The sequence below is a fragment of the Plecotus auritus genome, assembly GCF_963455305.1.
Source record: "Plecotus auritus genome assembly, chromosome: 4".
Taxonomy (NCBI): Eukaryota; Metazoa; Chordata; class Mammalia; order Chiroptera; family Vespertilionidae; genus Plecotus; species Plecotus auritus.
The window spans coordinates 9647977-9667150 of record NC_137775.1 but is presented as its reverse complement, the minus strand read 5'-3'; the positions used below and the strand labels follow the sequence as shown (position 1 = coordinate 9667150).

The 19174-nt window shown below is 45.9% G+C and overlaps 1 protein-coding gene across 2 annotated transcripts in view; it reads left to right on the top strand.

The window, feature by feature from the left end:
* The window catches only part of AKAP12 (A-kinase anchoring protein 12), an 80844-nt gene that overhangs the window by 46945 nt on the left and 14725 nt on the right, over nucleotides 1-19174 (top strand). The window contains exon 1 of one of the 2 annotated variants that reach the window (XM_080666773.1): nucleotides 13164-13413. The exons of the other annotated variant lie outside the window; for it this stretch is intronic. Within the exon in view, the coding sequence (XP_080522899.1) occupies nucleotides 13389-13413 (25 nt within the window). The 5' untranslated portion in view covers nucleotides 13164-13388. Of the gene's footprint in view, nucleotides 1-13163; nucleotides 13414-19174 lie in introns of those variants that run through there. 2 annotated transcript variants of the gene reach the window in all.

Sequence of the window (19174 nt, the reverse complement as noted above, 5' to 3'; positions counted from 1 at the left end):
CAAATTACTTTAGCCTTGGAGGTTTAATCCTTCTGAATTCTTTTTAGGTGATTATAACTTATCAAACTGCTGATATGGAATTGCAGCCCTTCCCCAGCTAGAAAGTTCTATTACAACGTGCCACTCCCAGCATTCTCGGGGGCTGCATAAGTGCCATTAGTTTTGTGGAAAATCTGCTTCTGCCGAAGAGATTAAAAATAAAAAAGACACATCTCAACCCAAATTGTTATTTGTTCTATATCTGTGGCTTATATGGTTTTCCATGAATTAAATGCCTGAACAAAAAAAAGATTTTTAAAGCATTATATCTTGGTCTGGGACCAATTTCAGATTTAAAACTTTTGCAAATTAGAACTTTAGGATTAAAAAAAAAGAAAGCAAAACTCAATCTTAAGTATCTGTTGGGGGCAGATTATTTTTCCCCAAAACAAAAAAATGGGAAAATTCAACACTGTGACATTAAAAAATGTAAAAACCCTTCTTTTTTCTGGCAATAACATATTTGGTTGTTAAAGGATCTAGAGAACTCATTGCTGTATACCAGCACCAAGCGATTGTCTCGAGATTCAATCCGTTTGAATTTATAGTGACAAGTCATCTTTTTTGTGTGTGTTTTTTTTTGTGTGTGTGTGTGTTGTGTTTTTTTTTTTTTTTTGCCTTTCTGCACAGTAGACACAGCCAACATCGTAAAGCATGTGAGAGCCATGTTTCCGCTCCACCTTTCTCACAGGTCACATGTGTTTGTGTGAGCAGATAAACAGTGTGGTCTTCTTTTGGTTTTGACATTTTTGCTCACACGTGCTTTGCTCACACTATTTGCATAGCCAGAGTGAGGACATTTGCACCAGCAGTTGGATGCTGTATGCTAGCATTGGCCACTGGGGGCCGAAGTATCAGCCCGCTAACCAGAGAACAGGCTGAGCTGCCCTCTTCAGAGAATGGTGACCAAGTTGTCCAGGTAATGGGCATGGGGACCACTATTGTATAGCTGCTCTGACCCCAGGGGCAATGCTCACCCAAGAAAAATAAAGACCAGCCTGGCCAGTGTGGCTCAGTGGTTGAATGTCAACTTATGAACCGGGAGGTCACGGTTCGATTCCTGGTCAGGGCACATGCCTGGTTGTGGGCTTGATCCTTAGTAGGAGGTGTGCAGGAGGCAGCTGATCAGTGATCCTCTCTCATCATTGAGGTGTCTCTCTTTCTCTCTCTCTCTCTCTCCCTCTCCCTTCCTCTCTGAAATCAATAAAAATATAATTTTTAAAAAAAGAAAAATAAAGACCAAAAAGACCCCAAAATGTTGTTGCTTAACGCAGAAGCTTTCCTGAGGGTGGATTTCTTACATGTCCCAGGATTCCACTTTTCTGTGTCTGGATATTTCCCACAGACACAGGAACGAAGGAGCCATTGGTCAGTTATCTAGAAGCTTAACTTGAAAACTACGGAGAATTTCATTTTTCAAATGGTGCTTCTTAGCACCGCCTTGGCTTTTATTGTATTTGCTGTTTGAACCTGCCGGCTCCTGGGGCACAGTGCCTGTGGGGTATGGACAGGCCACAGGGTTACTGCCAAGCGATCGCAGCCCTCCCTGCGGATCTTGTTACCTTACAGAAAATCCATTCTGGAATTACAAGTAGTTTTTCTTTGCTTTTGATCCTTTAAGAACTTTCTGGGTAGTGAGTACCCTGAGTGCTGCTCTAGGTCTCTGTTCAAAGATGACCCCCCTCCCCCCAAATACTTGTTTTTCTCTGAGAGGCTGTTTCTCTACTGGGAAGAAATGTTTTTCGGATTCAAACCCTTTTCTGTTTCCGTTTGTGACATAATTGGCACCTTGTTGGTATTTTCATGAAGACAGGCCTATTGCCCACATTCCTCATTATTGCTCTCCACATCACTTGTCAACATCTGGCATTCCACATGCCTGTGTCTTACCCCCACCTCTGCTAGGACCGAGGAGGGGTCTGGATGGTTCAGTCCTGAATCCCCTGAGCCTAGAACAGTGTCTGACACATAGTAAGTGCTCAGCAAATATTTGAGTAAATGAAGACACCGTTCTAAGTTAGAGTTAGCAATATTATATGGTTACTTCTGTGGGAGAGAAGGACCTGTTTTTCGCTGTACATCCATTGATTTCCTGCGTAGTTTAACACGCAGCTGTATAGAGTCATCCGTGGCTTCTTGGTGGCATCAGCTCTGACACAGCTGGATGCTTTTCAGTCCCCGCGCTGGGCTCTCGCAGGTGCTTGCTAGGGGTTGCCCAGGGGTTGCCTGGAAACGTGAAATCAGACCCTGACCTGCTTGTGATTAAATGAGGACTCTTAGTCCTCAAATGCTATCTAATGTAAGTGCTCAATAGACAAAGAGAGGGGTTTTTGTTTTCCCTACTCTGGTATTTCGAGTACAATATTATTGCATGACAGTTTCTCAAGCTGTATCCTGTTTTGTAATGTTTTGAAAACGAGGGAGAACACTCACAAAATAGGCCTTGAACTTGACAAAAGTACGCCAGTGTGCAGTTTCTGGGAATGGGTTTAATCCATTCCCCGCTCTGTAGCGATGCCCTTAGCACGCCTCTCTGAAATTACTTATGTCACTGACAAATTTTGGGTGTAATAGTCTAGTGCTTTCATCTTTAAAGAAACACAGATTTTTTTTTGTTTGTTTGTTTTGTTAGTAATTAACAGCCAAGCTGTATGGAGAAGACTTTTTCCCTCTGAACTGCATCCAAGTCTGACAGTGCAATGAGCCTTAATTTTTCCTTCTGGCTTAAAAAAAAATGAGGGTAGGGAAGGTAGAAGGAATAAGACCTTTATTCATCCTCCCTCCCTTTTATAAATCACTTCATGCCACTGTGTAACCTTGATTTGAATACATCCCTTTATCTCTCTGAGCGTCAGTTTCCATCTTGACATGAGCATTTTCATCCATGATGAAATTCTGTGATCGAATAGCATCAGAATTGGTAGTAATACAGGCATTAGAAACCAAATGATGGGTTAGCCGCTGACGACACTGAAGAGACCTTCAGCAGGTGGGCATCTACTTGGTAATTTCTTTATGCCTTTTTATAAGAACACTTTCATGCTTTTTCTTGTTAGTCTGATCTGAAAAGCCATCTCCTAGATTTGAAGTTTTCATTTGGTGACAAAAAGTTCAAGAGAGAAAACTTTATTGGAGAATGTCCTTTGTGTAATCATTTAGGTATGAAAGAAAGATAAGTAGCTTTATAAATGTGCCTACAGGTAACATGTCTCCCCCCCCCCCCCCCCGCCCCCCTATATGGGAGAAGATGGGAATTATGTAATAGGGGTTGGTTATGGCCCAGGATGGGTGAAAGATGTTGATAAATGCCATACCTACTTGCCCTAAAGGCTGCCAGTCAATCTTTAATTACTGCAGAGACTTATACGTGGCTATAGTTTAGAGGTTACGTCAGTCCTTCGTGAGTAGCATTGATGTTCTGGTCCATTTGAGGAAGAGCATTGATGAGACAGCCTATGGGCTTGTCCAGATAATAAATCAAGATTCAGACCCTTTCCCCTGAGAGAATGAGGTGGCCCACGATGAATGGCTCTCTAATTGTGACTGAGCCACTAATGAAAACAGTAAATTATTTTAGCCAATTAACTTATTTAATGAATGTTCTGTAGGTGTTTTCTCAGAGATTGACTCCTCCCCAGTTTCAATGTAGCCACTCCTTCATGGTTCTGCACTGGTATGTTTAGAGTTCAATGTCCCTGTATTATATGAAAGGATGGCTCGAAAATTTCCACAAGATATATTCTCTGGGCTTAAATTTTACAACCTTTTAGTGGAGTCTTATTCCTGAGTAGCATACATACTTTGAATTTTCCCCAAACATTTGTGTAGTGAAAGTGTCAGTACCCTGCCGATGTCCACCTCTTACTCCTGTGTTACCAGTGCATATGTACTTACTTTGGTGAAAAGTGATAGGTGCTGGATTTCGTTAGTGGGCGAACTGGTTGCTTGAATGTGTCTTTATGTGGACTTGCAATATGTAGGCTGACACCAAACGCAAGGCAGCTATCCTGCTGTATTCCTTTGCTGGGGCTGCCATCATGAAATGCCACAGAATGGGTAGTGTAAACAACAGAAATTTATTTATGTATCTATCATTCTTTAAAAATTTTTTTAATATCTTTATTGATTTTTAGAGAGAGGAAGGGGGGTCGGGGGGAGAGAAATAGTGATATGAGAGGGAAATGTGAGAGGGAAACATGGATTGGCTGCTTCCTGCACACACCCTACCCGAGATTGAGCCTGAAACCTGGCATGAGCCCTGACCGGGAATTGAACCAGCGACCTTTCTGTACACAGGATGACGCCCAACCAAATGAGCCATACCGACCAGGGCCAGAAATTTATTTTCTCTCAATCCGGAGGCTGGGAAGTCCAAGATCAAGGTGTCATTCATGTTTAGTTTCTCTGAGGTCTCTCTTTTTGGAGGGGACACAGTTCAGCCCAGAACACCTGCCTTCCTGAGGGACCAAAAAGCCTTAGTGGAAGGGGATGTGCGGCTGTCTATCCAGGCTCCTGCCCCCAGGTCGGAGGCCGTTCTGCTGAAACACTGCAAGGTCGGGGGGTTTCTCTATAAAAGGAAGCCAGCGCTGCCTTCTGGAATGGCCTGGAACAGATCCCCTCCTTTCTCCGCACGGCAGCCCTCTAAATATTTGAGCACATTTATCATGTCTTCCCTTTCATCTTTTCTTCCCTAGGCAAAACATCTCCAGAGAAAATAAGCTGTCCCACATTAAAAGAACAGTGCCAGGGCTTATATATATATTTCAAATATGAATGTGTGTGATGGAAGCTTGCCAAGCATAGCTGGGTTTCAGTGTCAACATTCCTGCTCTTGAAGAATAGTCTCAAACTCTGTAAGCAGTGAGAACAACTTAGTTTGCTTCACACCAAGTATGATTACGGACCGAAAGAATTGGGCAGAGGAGGGAAGTACGTTGCTGGAGAATATATAAAAGAGATCTCTTGCCAAGGATGTTGGTAAATGAGCCAAAGCCAAAAAGCGTGAAGGAAGTATTGGTTCATGTTGACATGCATTTCTACTGCTGGAAATATCGCTCACCCTTTCGGTACTTCACTCACCGTGACCATAAGCTCAGAGCCTTACCTGATACAGTAGCTAGAGGTGAGAGGAGGAGAAGTCCCACTTTCCAAGTAATTGTTCCTTGTAAATGGAGTGGCAGAGTCACAGAGCCAGCCTCCCGCGGAGTCCCCGAGATTAACCGCAGGCTCTGTGGCTCACTGTCTAGACCAGGGGTGGGCAAACTTTTTGACTCGAGGGCCACAATGGGTTCTTAAACTGGACCGGAGGGCCGGAACAAAAGCATGGATGGAGTGTTTGTGTGAACTAATATACATTCAAAGTAAAGGAGCGGAGGGGAGAGCAAGAGAACCGGATAGAACAGCCGGATCCGGCCTGCGGGCCGTAGTTTGCCCAAGGCTGGTCTAGACCCAGTGAGTGAACTTTTTACAAAAATGCAACGCTCTCCTCATGCTTGTCAATCTTGGCCCCGAACCTTCCCAGTTGTGTCCGTTTGCATTCGGTATTCGAACACAGGAGTCAGTCAGTGTCCTGTTGATCAGGGTATTACTGTTGGAATCTGATGCTGTTCTGCGTCTCAATCCCTGGGACAGCACGGAGGGTCCTGCCCATCCTCCGTCCTCAGTCTCCTGAAGATCCTCTAATGACGAGTGCCATGTGAATCCACTCGTCAGCCTGCTGGGTTCTCGTGACCACTTTCAATCCACAAACGCGTGCGCTTCACTCCAGGGAAGTGATTTTCTTCTTTTCCTTTCTCTGTTCTCCTTTCGGAACTACCATTATTCAGATTTTAGACTTTCTAGATGGGGCCTAATTAAAACCTTTTTTCTACTTTTTATCTCTTTGTAGTTGTCTCTGTTTTAGGAGAATGTCCTCAAGACTAGATTTCATTTTGCTTATATATATGGTTTGTTTTTGCTACTATATTTTCAATTTCCTTTTTTTTTTTTTTTAAGTATCCTATTTTTTTCTTGGCTCCAGTATCTTTTATGTCTCTGAGGATTTCTTTAAAAGTTTATTTCTCTGCAAAGTCTCTTTAAAAGTTGGTGGGAAAAAAATAATAGATTTGAACATGCTAACTCAAATTAAGAGACAATGCAAAAGACAGCTGTACCCATTAAATCTATGAATAGGAATTTAATTCCTTGCTCCTTAAGAACTCATCTGTAGCCGAAACTGGTTTGGCTCAGTGGATAGAGCGTCGGCCTGAGGACTGAAAGGTCCCAGGTTCGATTCCGGTCAAGGGCATGTACCTTGGTTGCGGGCACATCCCCAGTAGGGGGTGTGCAGGAGGCAGTTGATCGATGTTTCTCTCTCATCGATGTTTCTAGCTCTCTATCCCTCTACTCTCTCTTCCTCTCTGTAAAAAATTAATAAAATATATTAAAAAAAAAAAAGAACTCATCTGTAGTCCGACCCCGTGACCTTTAGGTAGTGGCTGCACCAAGGGAGGACTCCTGCCTGGGCATCTCAGTGAGTGGGAGGGAGGTGGGCGTGTTTATTGTAGGATTTGGGTTTATGCTCCTGAGAAAACAAAGGGACCAGCTCTGGATTGGACGCTGCAGAAGTTTGGGTAATTCTGTTATTGGGTCATTTCTTCCCAAGAGTCAGGGAGATTAAACTGTCATTGGGAAAGACGTTAGCAGAAAGAGGAGGGATGTTCAGTTTTGTTTGTAGGTCCGGTGTGTGCTCTGGCCATACGTGGCTGTTGAACACTTTAGATGTGGCTAATCATATTAGAGGTGTGCTCACCTTGGGATTCGAAGACTTAGTACAAAACAGAATGTAAAATTAATCATTTTCCACATTGTGTACATGTTGACATAACATTATGGATACATTGGGAGAAAATCAAATATATTAAAATTCACCACAAGTGTTTTTTATTCATTTCTATGTGACTACTAGAAAATTTGAAGTCACCTGTGGCTTGCTTGGGGCTCACATTGTAAGTCAAGTGGAGAGCAGTGGGACAGAGGGGTTGGGTTGTAGTCACCATTTCTTCCAGGCCTGTCCCTGCAGCTTGCCCCTCCCTCCTACTCCTTTCGGTTAAGGCTTCAGGCACATGAAAGATTGTTTCTCTTGGAGAAGTGAGCCTACTCTCAGGTTGATTGCTTCTAGCACAAGATGATGCTTCTCTTATTAGGATGCATTTCTGAAAATTGATGATAAAGGCACATGCTTGCTTTTTATAGAGAACACTAGAGGTCTGGTGCACGAATTCATGCACAGGTGGGGTCCCTCAGCCTGGCGAGCGATCAGGCAATCAGGGCTGGCCGCCAGGGGGGAGGGGGGGAGGGACCACCGGAGGTTGGGGGGGCTGATTGGGGCCTGCTGGCTGGGGGAGGGACTGCAGGAGGTTGGCTGTGGGGTGCACTGACCACCGGAGGGCAGCTCCTGCATTGAGCATCTGCCCCCTGGTGGTCAGTGTGCATCATAGCAACCGGTTGTTTGGTCGCTTAGGGTTTTATATATAGTTTTTTCAAAGGCTTCTTTAAAATGAGGCTTACCTATATTCAGAGCAGTATTTCTCAACCTTCTTTTCACGATCACTCCCCTAAGGAGTCTTCTGAGACATTTTTTTCGTAATTGTTCTTCCTTAAAATTTTAATAGCATAGATATACTATGTATCCATTTATGTTATATATCTGTATCTGTGCTTCATACATAAAGAGTTAACTTTGGGAGGTGAGGGAGGGCTGGAAGGGATGAATGGGGGGAAAAAGGGACATTTGTATTACTTTCAGCAATAAAGATAGCCTGGCCAGCGTGGCTCAGTGGTTGAGCGTCAACCTATGAACCAGGGGGTCACGGTTTGATTCCCCATCACATGCTAGGGTTGCAGGCTTGATCCCCAGTGTGGGGCATGCAGGAGGCAGCTGATCAATGAGGTTTTTCTCATCACTGATGTTTTTATCTCTCCCTCTCCCTTCCTCTCTGAAATTAATGAAAATATATATTTAAAAAATAGTAAGTAAAGAGTTAATTTTTTATTTTTATTTTTTTAGTCTCCTCCCTAGGAACCCATTTTCACCCATTGGAGGCAACTGTTGCTGACATTAAGAATGCATGCTTTACAATGCTGACCAGGGTGTGTTAAAACTGGCATTTTCCTCCACCAAGGGAGTAAATGATACAGTTTTTCCAGGAAAGCAAATTTTTGATATGTATAGAACCTTAAGACTTTTTTTTTACATTGTATTCTCACTTCTGACAGTCTTAAATGCAAAGATTTTTGCTGTATTACTTGTAATAGCCAAACAACAGGGAAATGGTTAAATAAAAGGATGAGTCATTAAAAACTAAAAAAAAAGGAATGCATGATTTAAAATAAGCCTAATAGCTAACGTGCACTCCGCTTCTAGAACATACTCAGAAGTGCTGGCGTTAACCTTTATTTGCACCTCAGAATAACATTAGCAGGGGTGGTATGTTTACTCTCCCACCAGCTGAAGCCCAGGGACATTTGCCCCGGCCACACACTCTCAGGAGCACCGGGCTGGGAAGCCAGCCTTCCAGACCTTGGAGCCCTCTGGACCACCCCAGAGACAGGTGTTCAGCCTTCGATGGGCAGGGCGCTCAAACACAGGACACCGGGTAGCACTCCTTCCTGACCACGATCTGACCCAGCCGGAAGGGAGGCAGGTTTTTCCTGATTGCATAACTTTATAAGATCGCACTTGGACTTTCATCTGATTTCAGCTTGCTGACATCGATGTCCATGGCTGGGGAGTTTAAGATCATGGTTTAGGCCGCCTTGCACTTTTGGTAGAAATCGGAGGTTCAGCTCTAAGGGTCAGGGTCCTGCGGTGCTGGGCCCCCCGGACCACCAGGGCCAGGTGTCCAGTGTGCTTCGGTCTCACCGTAAGAGTGACAGGTCATTTAGGAGATTTGTAAAATGTAGGGAAATTCTGAAACAGAAATTGCCCACGACTTCACTATGATTGGCTTTTTTCCCCCAGGTCTCTTTATCTCAGCTTCATATATATGTGTGTGTGTGTGTGTGTGTGTGTGTGTGTGTGTGTGTGTGTATGTATTTAAAAAAGCAAAATTAGGATTATATGGACTATATAATTTTATCCTGCATCTGCCCTGAAGAGGTGTAGATTTATAAATCACAAATATTCCACTGAAGAGTTCGATATACACTTTCCTACCATTGGGACACTTAGGTTCTTAAATATTGTACATCCCGAACAGTAGACATTCTCATACATAAATCTCTACCTCTCATTTGGCATATTTCATCGACATAGAATTGCCAGATCAAAGAATGTAAAATAGGTGGACTTGATAAAAGGGAGACATATGTCACTGCTATTATCGGGATTGTGTTTTTAAATATTTGTTTTCCCTTTGCTTTCTTTAAATTGCCTTGGTCAGTGCTTTCAAGTCCCTTCAGCTCTTCTGTTGTATCACAACTGTCCCTTTGAGGAATTAGTCTTCTGATTATTTGTCTTGAGCATTTGGAGTCACAATATCCGTGTCTGTATAAACATGTCCAATTCAACTGGACCATAGCATTCAATTAGCTGGTATTTGTCTGAGTTTGTAGCACAGAGAGAGAGACATGAAAATACGCTGAGCCCGGGGGATCCTGCCCGGCCTGTGCCATTGGGGTGTCATTTAGATTCAATGTATATATTCCTCTCCGCGTTCACTGTTTTGCCGTTGGCATCAGCTTTCTTTTTATTTTTCTCTTTATTTTTTAGAGAGGGAAGGGGGGGGGGAGAGAGAGAGAGAGAGAGAGAGAGAGAGAGAGAGGTTACCTCCCGCATACATCTGACCAAGGATAGAACCTGAAACCTGGGTATGTGCCCAACTGAGAATTGAACCTGACACCTTAGGGCCGTGGTCGGCAAACTGCAGCTCGCGAGCCACATGCGGCTCTGGCCCCTTGAGTGTGGCTCTTCCACAAAATACCACGGCCTGGGCGAGTCTATTTTGAAGAAGTGGCGTTAGAAGAAGTTTAAGTTTAAAAAATTTGGCTCTCAAAAGAAATTTCAATCGTTGTACTGTTGATATTTGGCTCTGTTGACTAATGAGTTTGCCAACCATGGCCTTAGGGGAAAACACTTTTTTTGGTCATCAATTTTTTTTTTTAATATATTTTATTGATTTTTTACAGAGAGGAAGGGAGAGGGATAGAGAGTTAGAAACATTGATGAGAGAGACATTGATCAGCTGCCTCTTACACACCTCCCACGGGGGATGTGCCTACAACCAAGGTACATGCCCTTGACCGGAATCGAACCCGGGACCCTTCAGTCCGCAGGCTGACGCTCTATCCACTGAGCCAAACCGGTCAGGGCATTGTCATCTATTTTGTTGGTAAACATTTTCCCATAACTTTTGCTATGGGTGATGATGTCATCCTCTAAAAGTTCTGATTTAACAAAAGCAAGAAAACGGAATGGAAGTGGCCATAAAAGTAGGTTGCCTGCACTGTGTATGCACTTACCTCAGGTACCATCTTTATTCCCGCATTTGTCCTGCTCGATGACTTTTCTTCTTAAATCCAGACACCTAGAGGCTTAGGGAGCAGCTGGCCCACACACCTGTGGTTGATCACCCTGAGAGGTGGGGAACAGAGGAGAACTGTCTGCTAAGGGAGGCAGCGGCTTTCCACACGGCCTCTTTAAGAATATCAAATCAGTTGTGCTAGTCTTGAGCAGTGTCACCAAAATAAATTAAAAGTTTAAGTGACGAAACTGAGCAGCAATACATCTGGCTTTTTTAAATGTTGCTTTGGGCCTAAACTTTGTAACTAGTGAAGCATCTTCCTACCCAGCTCAGGGAAACAGCTGTTGCTCATCCTGCTGTTAGAAGTTACACTGGCGCCGAAACCGGTTTGGCTCAGTGGATAGAGCGTCGGCCTGCGGACTGGAGGGTCCCGGGTTCGATTCCGGTCAAGGGCATGTACCTTGGTTGCGGGCACATCCCCAGTGGGGGGTGTGCAGGAGGCAGCTGATCGATGTTTCTCTCTCATCGATGTTTCTAGCTCTCTATCCCTCTCCCTTCCTCTCTGTAAAAATATCAATAAAATATATTAAAAAAAAAAAAAAAGAAGTTACACTGGGGATGGAAGGAGCTGATGGCGCAGCAGCGAAGCGAAGCAAGGTCCCAATCGAATCAATGTGTGCACCCGTAAGTGGAACATGTGTGCTTCACAGGTGACACTAAGTGAAAGAAAGCCCTGTGCTGTCCCCAGCAGCTGGAGTTGAGAACTTTAGAACTGAGACCTCAGGTCCTGGAGGTAGCGGGGCCTCCTGGGACAAGTCTGGGAGGGGCGTGGGCTCCACCTGGGGACCCAGTGTGTGGGCTGATCCCCATGCTTGGGAAGGCTGCAGGCCACTCAGTTAATGGTCACAAACGTAGCCTTCAGAGCCGGCTTTATCTGTGATCAGCACAGCCATAGGGCTGGGGCTGGGGCATGGCGGGGAGGAGCGGGGAGGAATGCAGAGCTACTGTGTGGACTGCAGAGGGATCATTAGCACCAGCAGCATCTCTCACTCACCAGACTCCCATTATAATGGAAGGAATTTGTGAACGAAAGTGAAGGCTCCTTCATGGAAGATAAAAGGTTAGGAAGCTGGAAGGTACTCACTCTGAGCAACAGCTCCCAGGCGCCAGGACAAGGAGCATCCGTCCCCGTCCCCACCTGGATGTAGGGCCAGGCTGGACATTGGCTGGGACAGAAGAGGGAAATCAGGTCTAGAGGATGAAGCTGATTTTTGTAACAAGGTCAGATAGCCAAGAAGGAAGCTTTCATAACTCTGTTCCGTTTAGGCCTGAATGCGGTGCATAGCGCCCCCTAGTGGCCAGAAGGAGCTGAGCCCTCTGTACTAGTTGGCTTTTTTTCTTGATAAACCCACACCACCCTGTTACACCCCACCTTCCTCCCTGCCCCCTAGAAGTAATGAACAAGATCTTCGCCGTCTAAAGAAAAGAGAAATAGTGAAACTATTGTTTTGTTTGCTTAGCCGCCTTAGACTAAGCCTTAGAGGAAGAGCCTGTATTAACGGGGTCAGACAGGCAGGGCAGGAGGTGATACAGAGAAAAAGGACGGAAAGAAGGAAATTGACCCAGGGGGCCTAAATGGGCCTGCCCTAACCGGAGATCGGCATTCAAAAGAGTGTCAGAATTATGAGAACACATCGACTCTTTTATCAGTTACCGTGTGTCTTTACATAGAACAAAGCTGAAGTTTCGGTGAAAAAGAATTTTAGAATTTAGGGCTGCCTGCCTTGGCCCGGTGGCTTCGTTGGTTGGAGTGTCGTCCCTTACACCAAAAGGTTTCTGGTTCGATTCCTGGTCACGGCACATACCTAGATTGAGGGTTCAATCCCCAGTGGGGGTGCATAAGGAAGGTAATTGACCAATGTTTCTCTCTCACATCAATGTTTCTTTTCTCTCTAAAATCAATAAAAACATACCCTTGAGGATTAAAAAAAAAAATAGGGCTGCCTGAAATGTTCCGAATTTCCGAATTTCCAGCGTCGGCTCTGGCTGATGCATGCTGTGTGCCTGGCTATAGGAGGAGTGATAGTGTCTGTATGTTGGAATGTGGCACCGTTGGATCTAAAAGTTTTAGCTTGAAACCAAACAGACTGAATGCTCAAGTATTTGGGCTTTTTCAAGTTGCCTTGGCCAAGTGTTGAAGACACCCAGTTTGCCTTGTAACAGCCCTTCTAAAGAGTTCAGGAAACGGGACACCCGCCCTCAGACCCGTGCAACGCGTGTGTCAAACAGATGGCGAAACAGCACACACCACAGGTGCTAAAAAGGAGCCGTGTTTTGCACCTCATCAGCTTTTAAACAAACAGAAGGGTGCAGAACGCTATTAAAAACGGCGGCAGAACTTCCTATCTGTGCGGCTGTTTCCTTAAAGCCATGGTATTAGACGCTGAGATACAGAACTACCGGGGCGCCAGGAATGAAGTCATGGTTTAGATAAAAATGCTGCTGACTCGGGGTCCTCTTCGCCCCTGCAACTTTCAAACCCTCCCTGGGTCTGTGCGGAGCCTCCCTGACCACGAGCAGCCCAGCTCCGGGGAGGGCTGCGCTCCTTGCAAATGAAACCACGAGTCCCCGAGCGGCGGCGGCGAGGGCGGGGCCAGCCCCCAGGCGGCGGGCCGCGGGTGGGGCCGCCTATAACTACCCGGGGCCGTGCATCCCCGGCCGCTTTGTGCGGCAGCTCCCCGGGTACCTGGGGAGGGTGGCGTGGCACTGAGTTCTCTCCGATCAGAGCAAGACTGCAGGGTGTGGGCACCACCCCGGCCGCTTCAGCAGCGGGAGCAGCTGGTCACCATGCTGGGGATCATCACAATCACAGGTGAGGCGGCAGGGGCTGGCTGGCAAGGTCCCCGCGGCGGCTGCGGCAGGTGGAGTAAATGCCTTCTCCCCTCTAGCCTGCATTTGGGGGGGGACCTGGATGTCAGGGGCGAGACCTACTGATGGGCATGTCATTCTCTCCGTGCGCTGACTTGTTTGTGGATAGGAAGAGCGTTCTCCGTGGTTCGTACGAACCAGACAGACCTAATGTGCCCTTGTCGCCAATGCAGGAATCTTCCCGCTGTGCCTAGGGGAGACCTGGACGGTATTTTGTTGGGGACTGTCCCCTTCATTGGGGTGAATTTCAAAATAGGTTGTGACAGCCTCATCACTTGCTGTCGTTATGAAATATTAAATTCCTGGTTTTGAGAAATTGCAATATCTGTATGTTGACCTGCTTATTTGGAACGCCCCCAGGAAGGGTCCCCGGCCATTTGGGGGACCCAAATGTTAGCACTGGTCTAAGGGGTGGTTTGATTTACACTAAAAATAGACACTGTGAAGTTGGGGGCTAAGCAGGTAGCAGCATTTAGGCAATGGATAGTACAAATGAATGCTTCTTAAGCGTGCTTTCTAGAGGTCTGGCTGAGGATGACTGATATTATTTGGTACCTACCTCCAGCAAGGGAGTTACAGATATCAAACTTGCAGCTTGTCCTTGCAGCTCCTCTAACTTGGTTTTTATCATGTCGTGACCACTTAGGAACCTGCCTGTTTGCTCCTCTCTCCCCGCCGCCAAGAACGTGAAACTCCTTTTGCTCACTTAGGTTTACAAGGCCAGCTCTTCTCTGTATATTTGAGATCATCGCTCACCAAAGCTACATGTTTTCTTTCTATAGAAGAATTTTTAGGACTTACTCTCCCCCCCCCCCCCCGCCCCTTCAATATAATTGCTTCCACAAAGCCTTGTCCTCTTAAAGAATTTTAAGTAAATGTGAAAGTTTAGCCAAACACAAAACATCTCTCACTTCCTATAGATTAGCTTGTTTACTTTGAGATTCCCTTAAAATTCCTTCCCCAAGTTAACTTGACTAGACTTTCTATCCTTTACCTGGCATGCAGATTTGCATGGTGCTTAGAAGTGATCATTACATAGACTATACAAAATTTAAAAATTAGAAACACAAGACTCTCCATTTTTTCCAGATCACTACTTTTCCTGTGAATGAAATATACAAATGCCCCCGCTGAGAGAGGCTGCCTGGGAGTGTGGTTTGTGGGTCCCAGCTGTGGGTGGGGCCCCTCCCATCAAAACCTTTCTGGGTGCTTTTTGTATATACAGCCTGGCCTTCATTATATTCACTATTTGATTATCATGGGCTGAGTTTCTTATGGGAAAGGAGGGTAGTCCTATTTAGCACTAGCCAGGAGTTAAACTTAGGGAACTTGAGGGGGCTTTTAAAAATTGGTTCAGATCATCCCAATGGAATGATATGTGGTCTGAAGCGGTTGGAAGGACTCTCTAATTTTTAAGGCAACCTAATTTTTAAAGCAACTGGCTCCATTGCTTTCTGAGTTTTACTTCTTTTTTTTTTTCTAATATATTTTATTGATTTTTTACGGAGAGGAAGGGAGAGGGAGAGAGAGTTAGAAACATCGATGAGCCGAAACTGGTTTGGCTCAGTGGATAGAGCGTCGGCCTGCGGACTGAAGGGTCCCGGGTTCGATTCCAGTCAAGGGCATGTACCTTGGTTGCGGGCACATCCCCAGTGGGAGGTGTGCAGGAGGCAGCTGATCGATGTTTCTCTCTCATCGATGTTTCTAGCTCTCTATCCCTCTCCCTTCCTCTCTGTAAAGTATCAATAAAATATATTAAAAAAAACAACAAAAAAAAAAAACCCCCAAAAGACTCTTTAAAAAAAAAAAAAAAAAAAAAAAAAAAAAGAAACATCGATGAGAGAGAGACATCGATCAGCTGCCTCCTGCACACCCCCCACTGTGGATGTACCAGCAACCAAGGTACATGCCCTTGACCGGAATCGAACCTGGGACCCTTGAGTCTGCAGGCCGACGCTCTATCCACTGAGCCAAACCGGTCAGGGCTGAGTTTTACTTCTATTACAGTGGAGAATGTGACAAAATTTAGTATGTTTTTCCTGGTAATAAGAAAGTACACAGGAAACCCTAACTCTAAAATTTATAACAGCAAATAAACATTTCGCAGTGGAAAAGGGGAATCTCAACCGTTTCGGTTTTTTTCCCTTCTGTAAGTTTTCCTGATGAGGAAGATTTATAGCCCGTTGTCTTTATGTAGCTGCTCAGAATCTTGAAAAGCAATGAAGAGTTTTATAGTTGGCATTCAGGGTTAATTAAATATCAGATTACTCACCTAAATGTGAGTTATTCCAGTCCTCTTTAGCACTACGTTATGCAAGGAGCATTTCAGTTTCACAATGACTAGGAAGGGAACAGGATGATGACATGTTTGTAGGATTACTTAGGAATGAGCTTTCATTTCTGAAAAGCAGGGAAAAGCTGAAGGAGCTGACTCCCTTCCCCGACCCCACACACACCATTGAAACGGGGGCAGCAGGACCTGAATGATGACACGATTGGTCCTTCACCTGACATACTATGGCCTTTCTTGAGGTCTTTCCCTCACATCACCTTAGCAATAACAGCTCAAAATCTAGAAAATAAGTCATTTGATATAATGATCAAAGAGGTGTCGTCTCCTCCCCCCCCTTATCAGTGGTGTGCCAGAAAAAAAAACAAAAAACTTTTGAATTAGGGAACTCACACACAGTGAGACTAACTAAAGCACCATGAGGAATTAGGGCAACATTCTTTAAATCCAAAGTAAACTGTTGAAGAAAGACTCCTCCCGCATTCGGGCAAGGTCTGGATGATTTATGACGCAGTTCTCTGTGCAAGTCATTTTCCAAGATGAAATAAAAACCCTTCCCGTGGCTGCTTTTATCTGCCATGGCGGCAGCGAAGTTGTCCAGCAACTTGGGGGACCTAGACTCCATACCCTCACAGCTGTGAGAGTAATAATAATAACTACCACTTACAAGTGCCCTCTCTGTGGCCCTTGCCATTATTCCTCACAATAACCCTGCAACAAGTGGTGGATAACTCCCCTTTTATCCTGAAAACCAAGTTCCTCTTGTCCCACAGAAGCGTCGATGCCCAGCACCTCGTCCGGGGCCCCTTTCTTCTTGTGTAGGATGTGTCCATGGAACCGCATGTGAGGCCGGGGGGTGGCGACCTGTAGTGGGTTTGGCTTATCTGAGTTCTAATCCCAGTTAAACACCTCCCCTTGGAGGTTTTGTGGTTAGTGAGCCCTAAAACAAGGGACGTTGGGTGTGTGGGATCTAAGGGATGGATTTAGAATGCAGAGAATTCCTGGAAGCGTTCCAGGACAATGCTGCAACCCGTAGGGGAAAGTTAACCAGTTCCAGATGTCACCGCCAGCAGTCCCCGACGTGCCTGGGGAATGAGAGCGCTGGTTACACTAAACTTCACTATTACTTGAGTGAGATAATTAAAAAAAAGAAAGGAAAAAAATTAAATGCGTGAAAGCACCTTGTGTGCACGCTATTTTTAAGATCACTTCTTGTTACATCACACTGTTTGTGTTGAAGTGCTTTGAAATAAAATTCAAACGAGGTAAAAAGAAAATGAAATCACTTCTTGCTTTTAAGTAATGTACAGGATGACGCTTCAGCCAACTGAGCTATGCGGCCAGGGATGTGCCCCACATCTTTTAGGGGTTTTTTTTGTTTTTGTTTTTTTTTCTCCATTTGCTCACCAAGCTATAATCTCTAACTCATTCGGAACCCGTGTGCAGACAGCACATGAAAATACCTTACCAACGGTTTCTGCTAAAGCACAAACTGGGTCATGGGTGGGAAAAATGATGGTTGCTTGGAGAGCTCTGCCTTCAGCCAGACCTGGGTAATGTGGGCTGACTCTGGTGTACATTTGGGATGGGAAAGTGAGGAAGGAATTTAACACAGAAAAGGGGGCTTCAGCCACATCTGATCTGCACTCAGTCCAAAATGGGGTACAGGATCTAGATCTTTTACGTGACATCTGATCCGCACTCAGTCCAAAATGGGGTACAGGAACTAGATCTTTTACGTGGTGCAAAGAGAGGCGAGAGGGATGTCTGTGCCCCGTTCTTTCCCCCCTTTAAATGTTTGTTGGATGTCAAAAAGGTAAAAATAGGTGCAATATGGCATTCAGCTTTCAGAGTTTGAAAGGAACCGTGAAGGGTATGTGTGGGGGTTCCGCAGGCCTTCTGGTCCTGAGGTCCTGGGAAAGGTGGCTTCCTGTTGGGAGAGCTGAAAGCTGCTCGCTGCTGCCCTCTTCTGTTCGAAAACATGCAGGGCTTGGGGCCAGGCTTTGCGTGTGACAGTGAAAAACTAGGCCAGCGTACATTGTTTAACAACAGGGGGACGTGAAAATAAACGTGCAGCCTGTATATCAGCTTCTAAGACTATTGGGTGACTGATCAGAAGAAAATTCCAATAGTGATTCTCTCTGAACATGGTCTCTGTGGATGTAATCCCCATTTTCTCAATGTTAAAATGCCCTATAATTTATATCAATTCTTTTTGGAATTGGTAAAAATAATTAAAAACAAATCGTTCTGTTCTGCAGGAAACAATAAGGAAGAAAAAAACGTTCTAGTGTTTGTTTCATTATTAGTATAGATGACCAACTGGTAGCTCATCCCCCTCAGTAGCCTTTGCAGGAAGTCCTGGAGGTGACCTGGCAGCTGAGGACAAGAACAGAAACGCCAGGGCATTTGGCCAAGGGCCCCGTGCTCACCGGCGGTGCAGCTGAAATGGAAGCACCAGTCTGTCTCCAGAACCCATGTGCTTTAACCTTCTTCTCTACCTGAATTCTGTCGCTTCTTGTGGGGGGCGGGAGGGTAAGGGAGAGTAGTTTTTCTATTATTCACTACATTGACAGCATTTATATTAGACTAGAGGCCCGGTGCACGAAATTCGTGCAAGAGTGGACCTTCCTTCCCCCGGCTACCGGCACCAGCTTCCCTCTGGCACCCAGGACCCGGGCTTCCCTCGCAGCCCCGGCTTCGTCCAGAAGGTCGTCCAGAAGGACATCTGGCCTAATCATCATATTATGCTTTTATCCTATCTAATAAAAGAGTGATATGCAAATTGACCGTCACTCCAAGACATAAGATGGCCCCCCCATGTGGTCAAAGATGGCTGCCCCCATGTGGACACAAGATGGCCACCACAAGATGGCCAGCAGGGGAGGGCAGTTGTGGGCAGTTAGGGGTGACCAGGCCAGCAGAGGAGGGCAGTTGGGGGGGACCAGGCTGGCAGATGAGGGCAATTGGGGGTGACCAGGCCAGCAAGGGAGGGCAGTTGGGGGGGACCCAGGCCTGCAGGGGAGGGCAGTTGGGGGGAACCAGGCCTGCAGGGGAGGGCAGTTGGGGGGGACCAGGTCTGCAGGGGAGGGCAGTTGTGGGCGATCAGGCAAGCAGGGAGGGCAGTTAGGGGTGACCAGGCCTGCAGGGGAGGGCAGTTAGGGGCAATCGGGCCAGCCAGGGAGCAGTTAGGCATTGATCAGGCTGGCAGGGGAGTGGTTTAGGGGGTGATCAGGCTGGCAGGCAGAAGCGGTTACAGGCAATCAGGCAGAAGCAGGCAAGTGGTTGGGAGCCAGCAGTCCTGGATTGTGAGAGGGATGTCCGACCGCCCGTTTAGGCCCGATCCCACAGGGATCGGGCCTCAATGGGCGGTCGGACATCCCTCAAGGGGTCCCAGATTGGAGAGGGTGCAGAC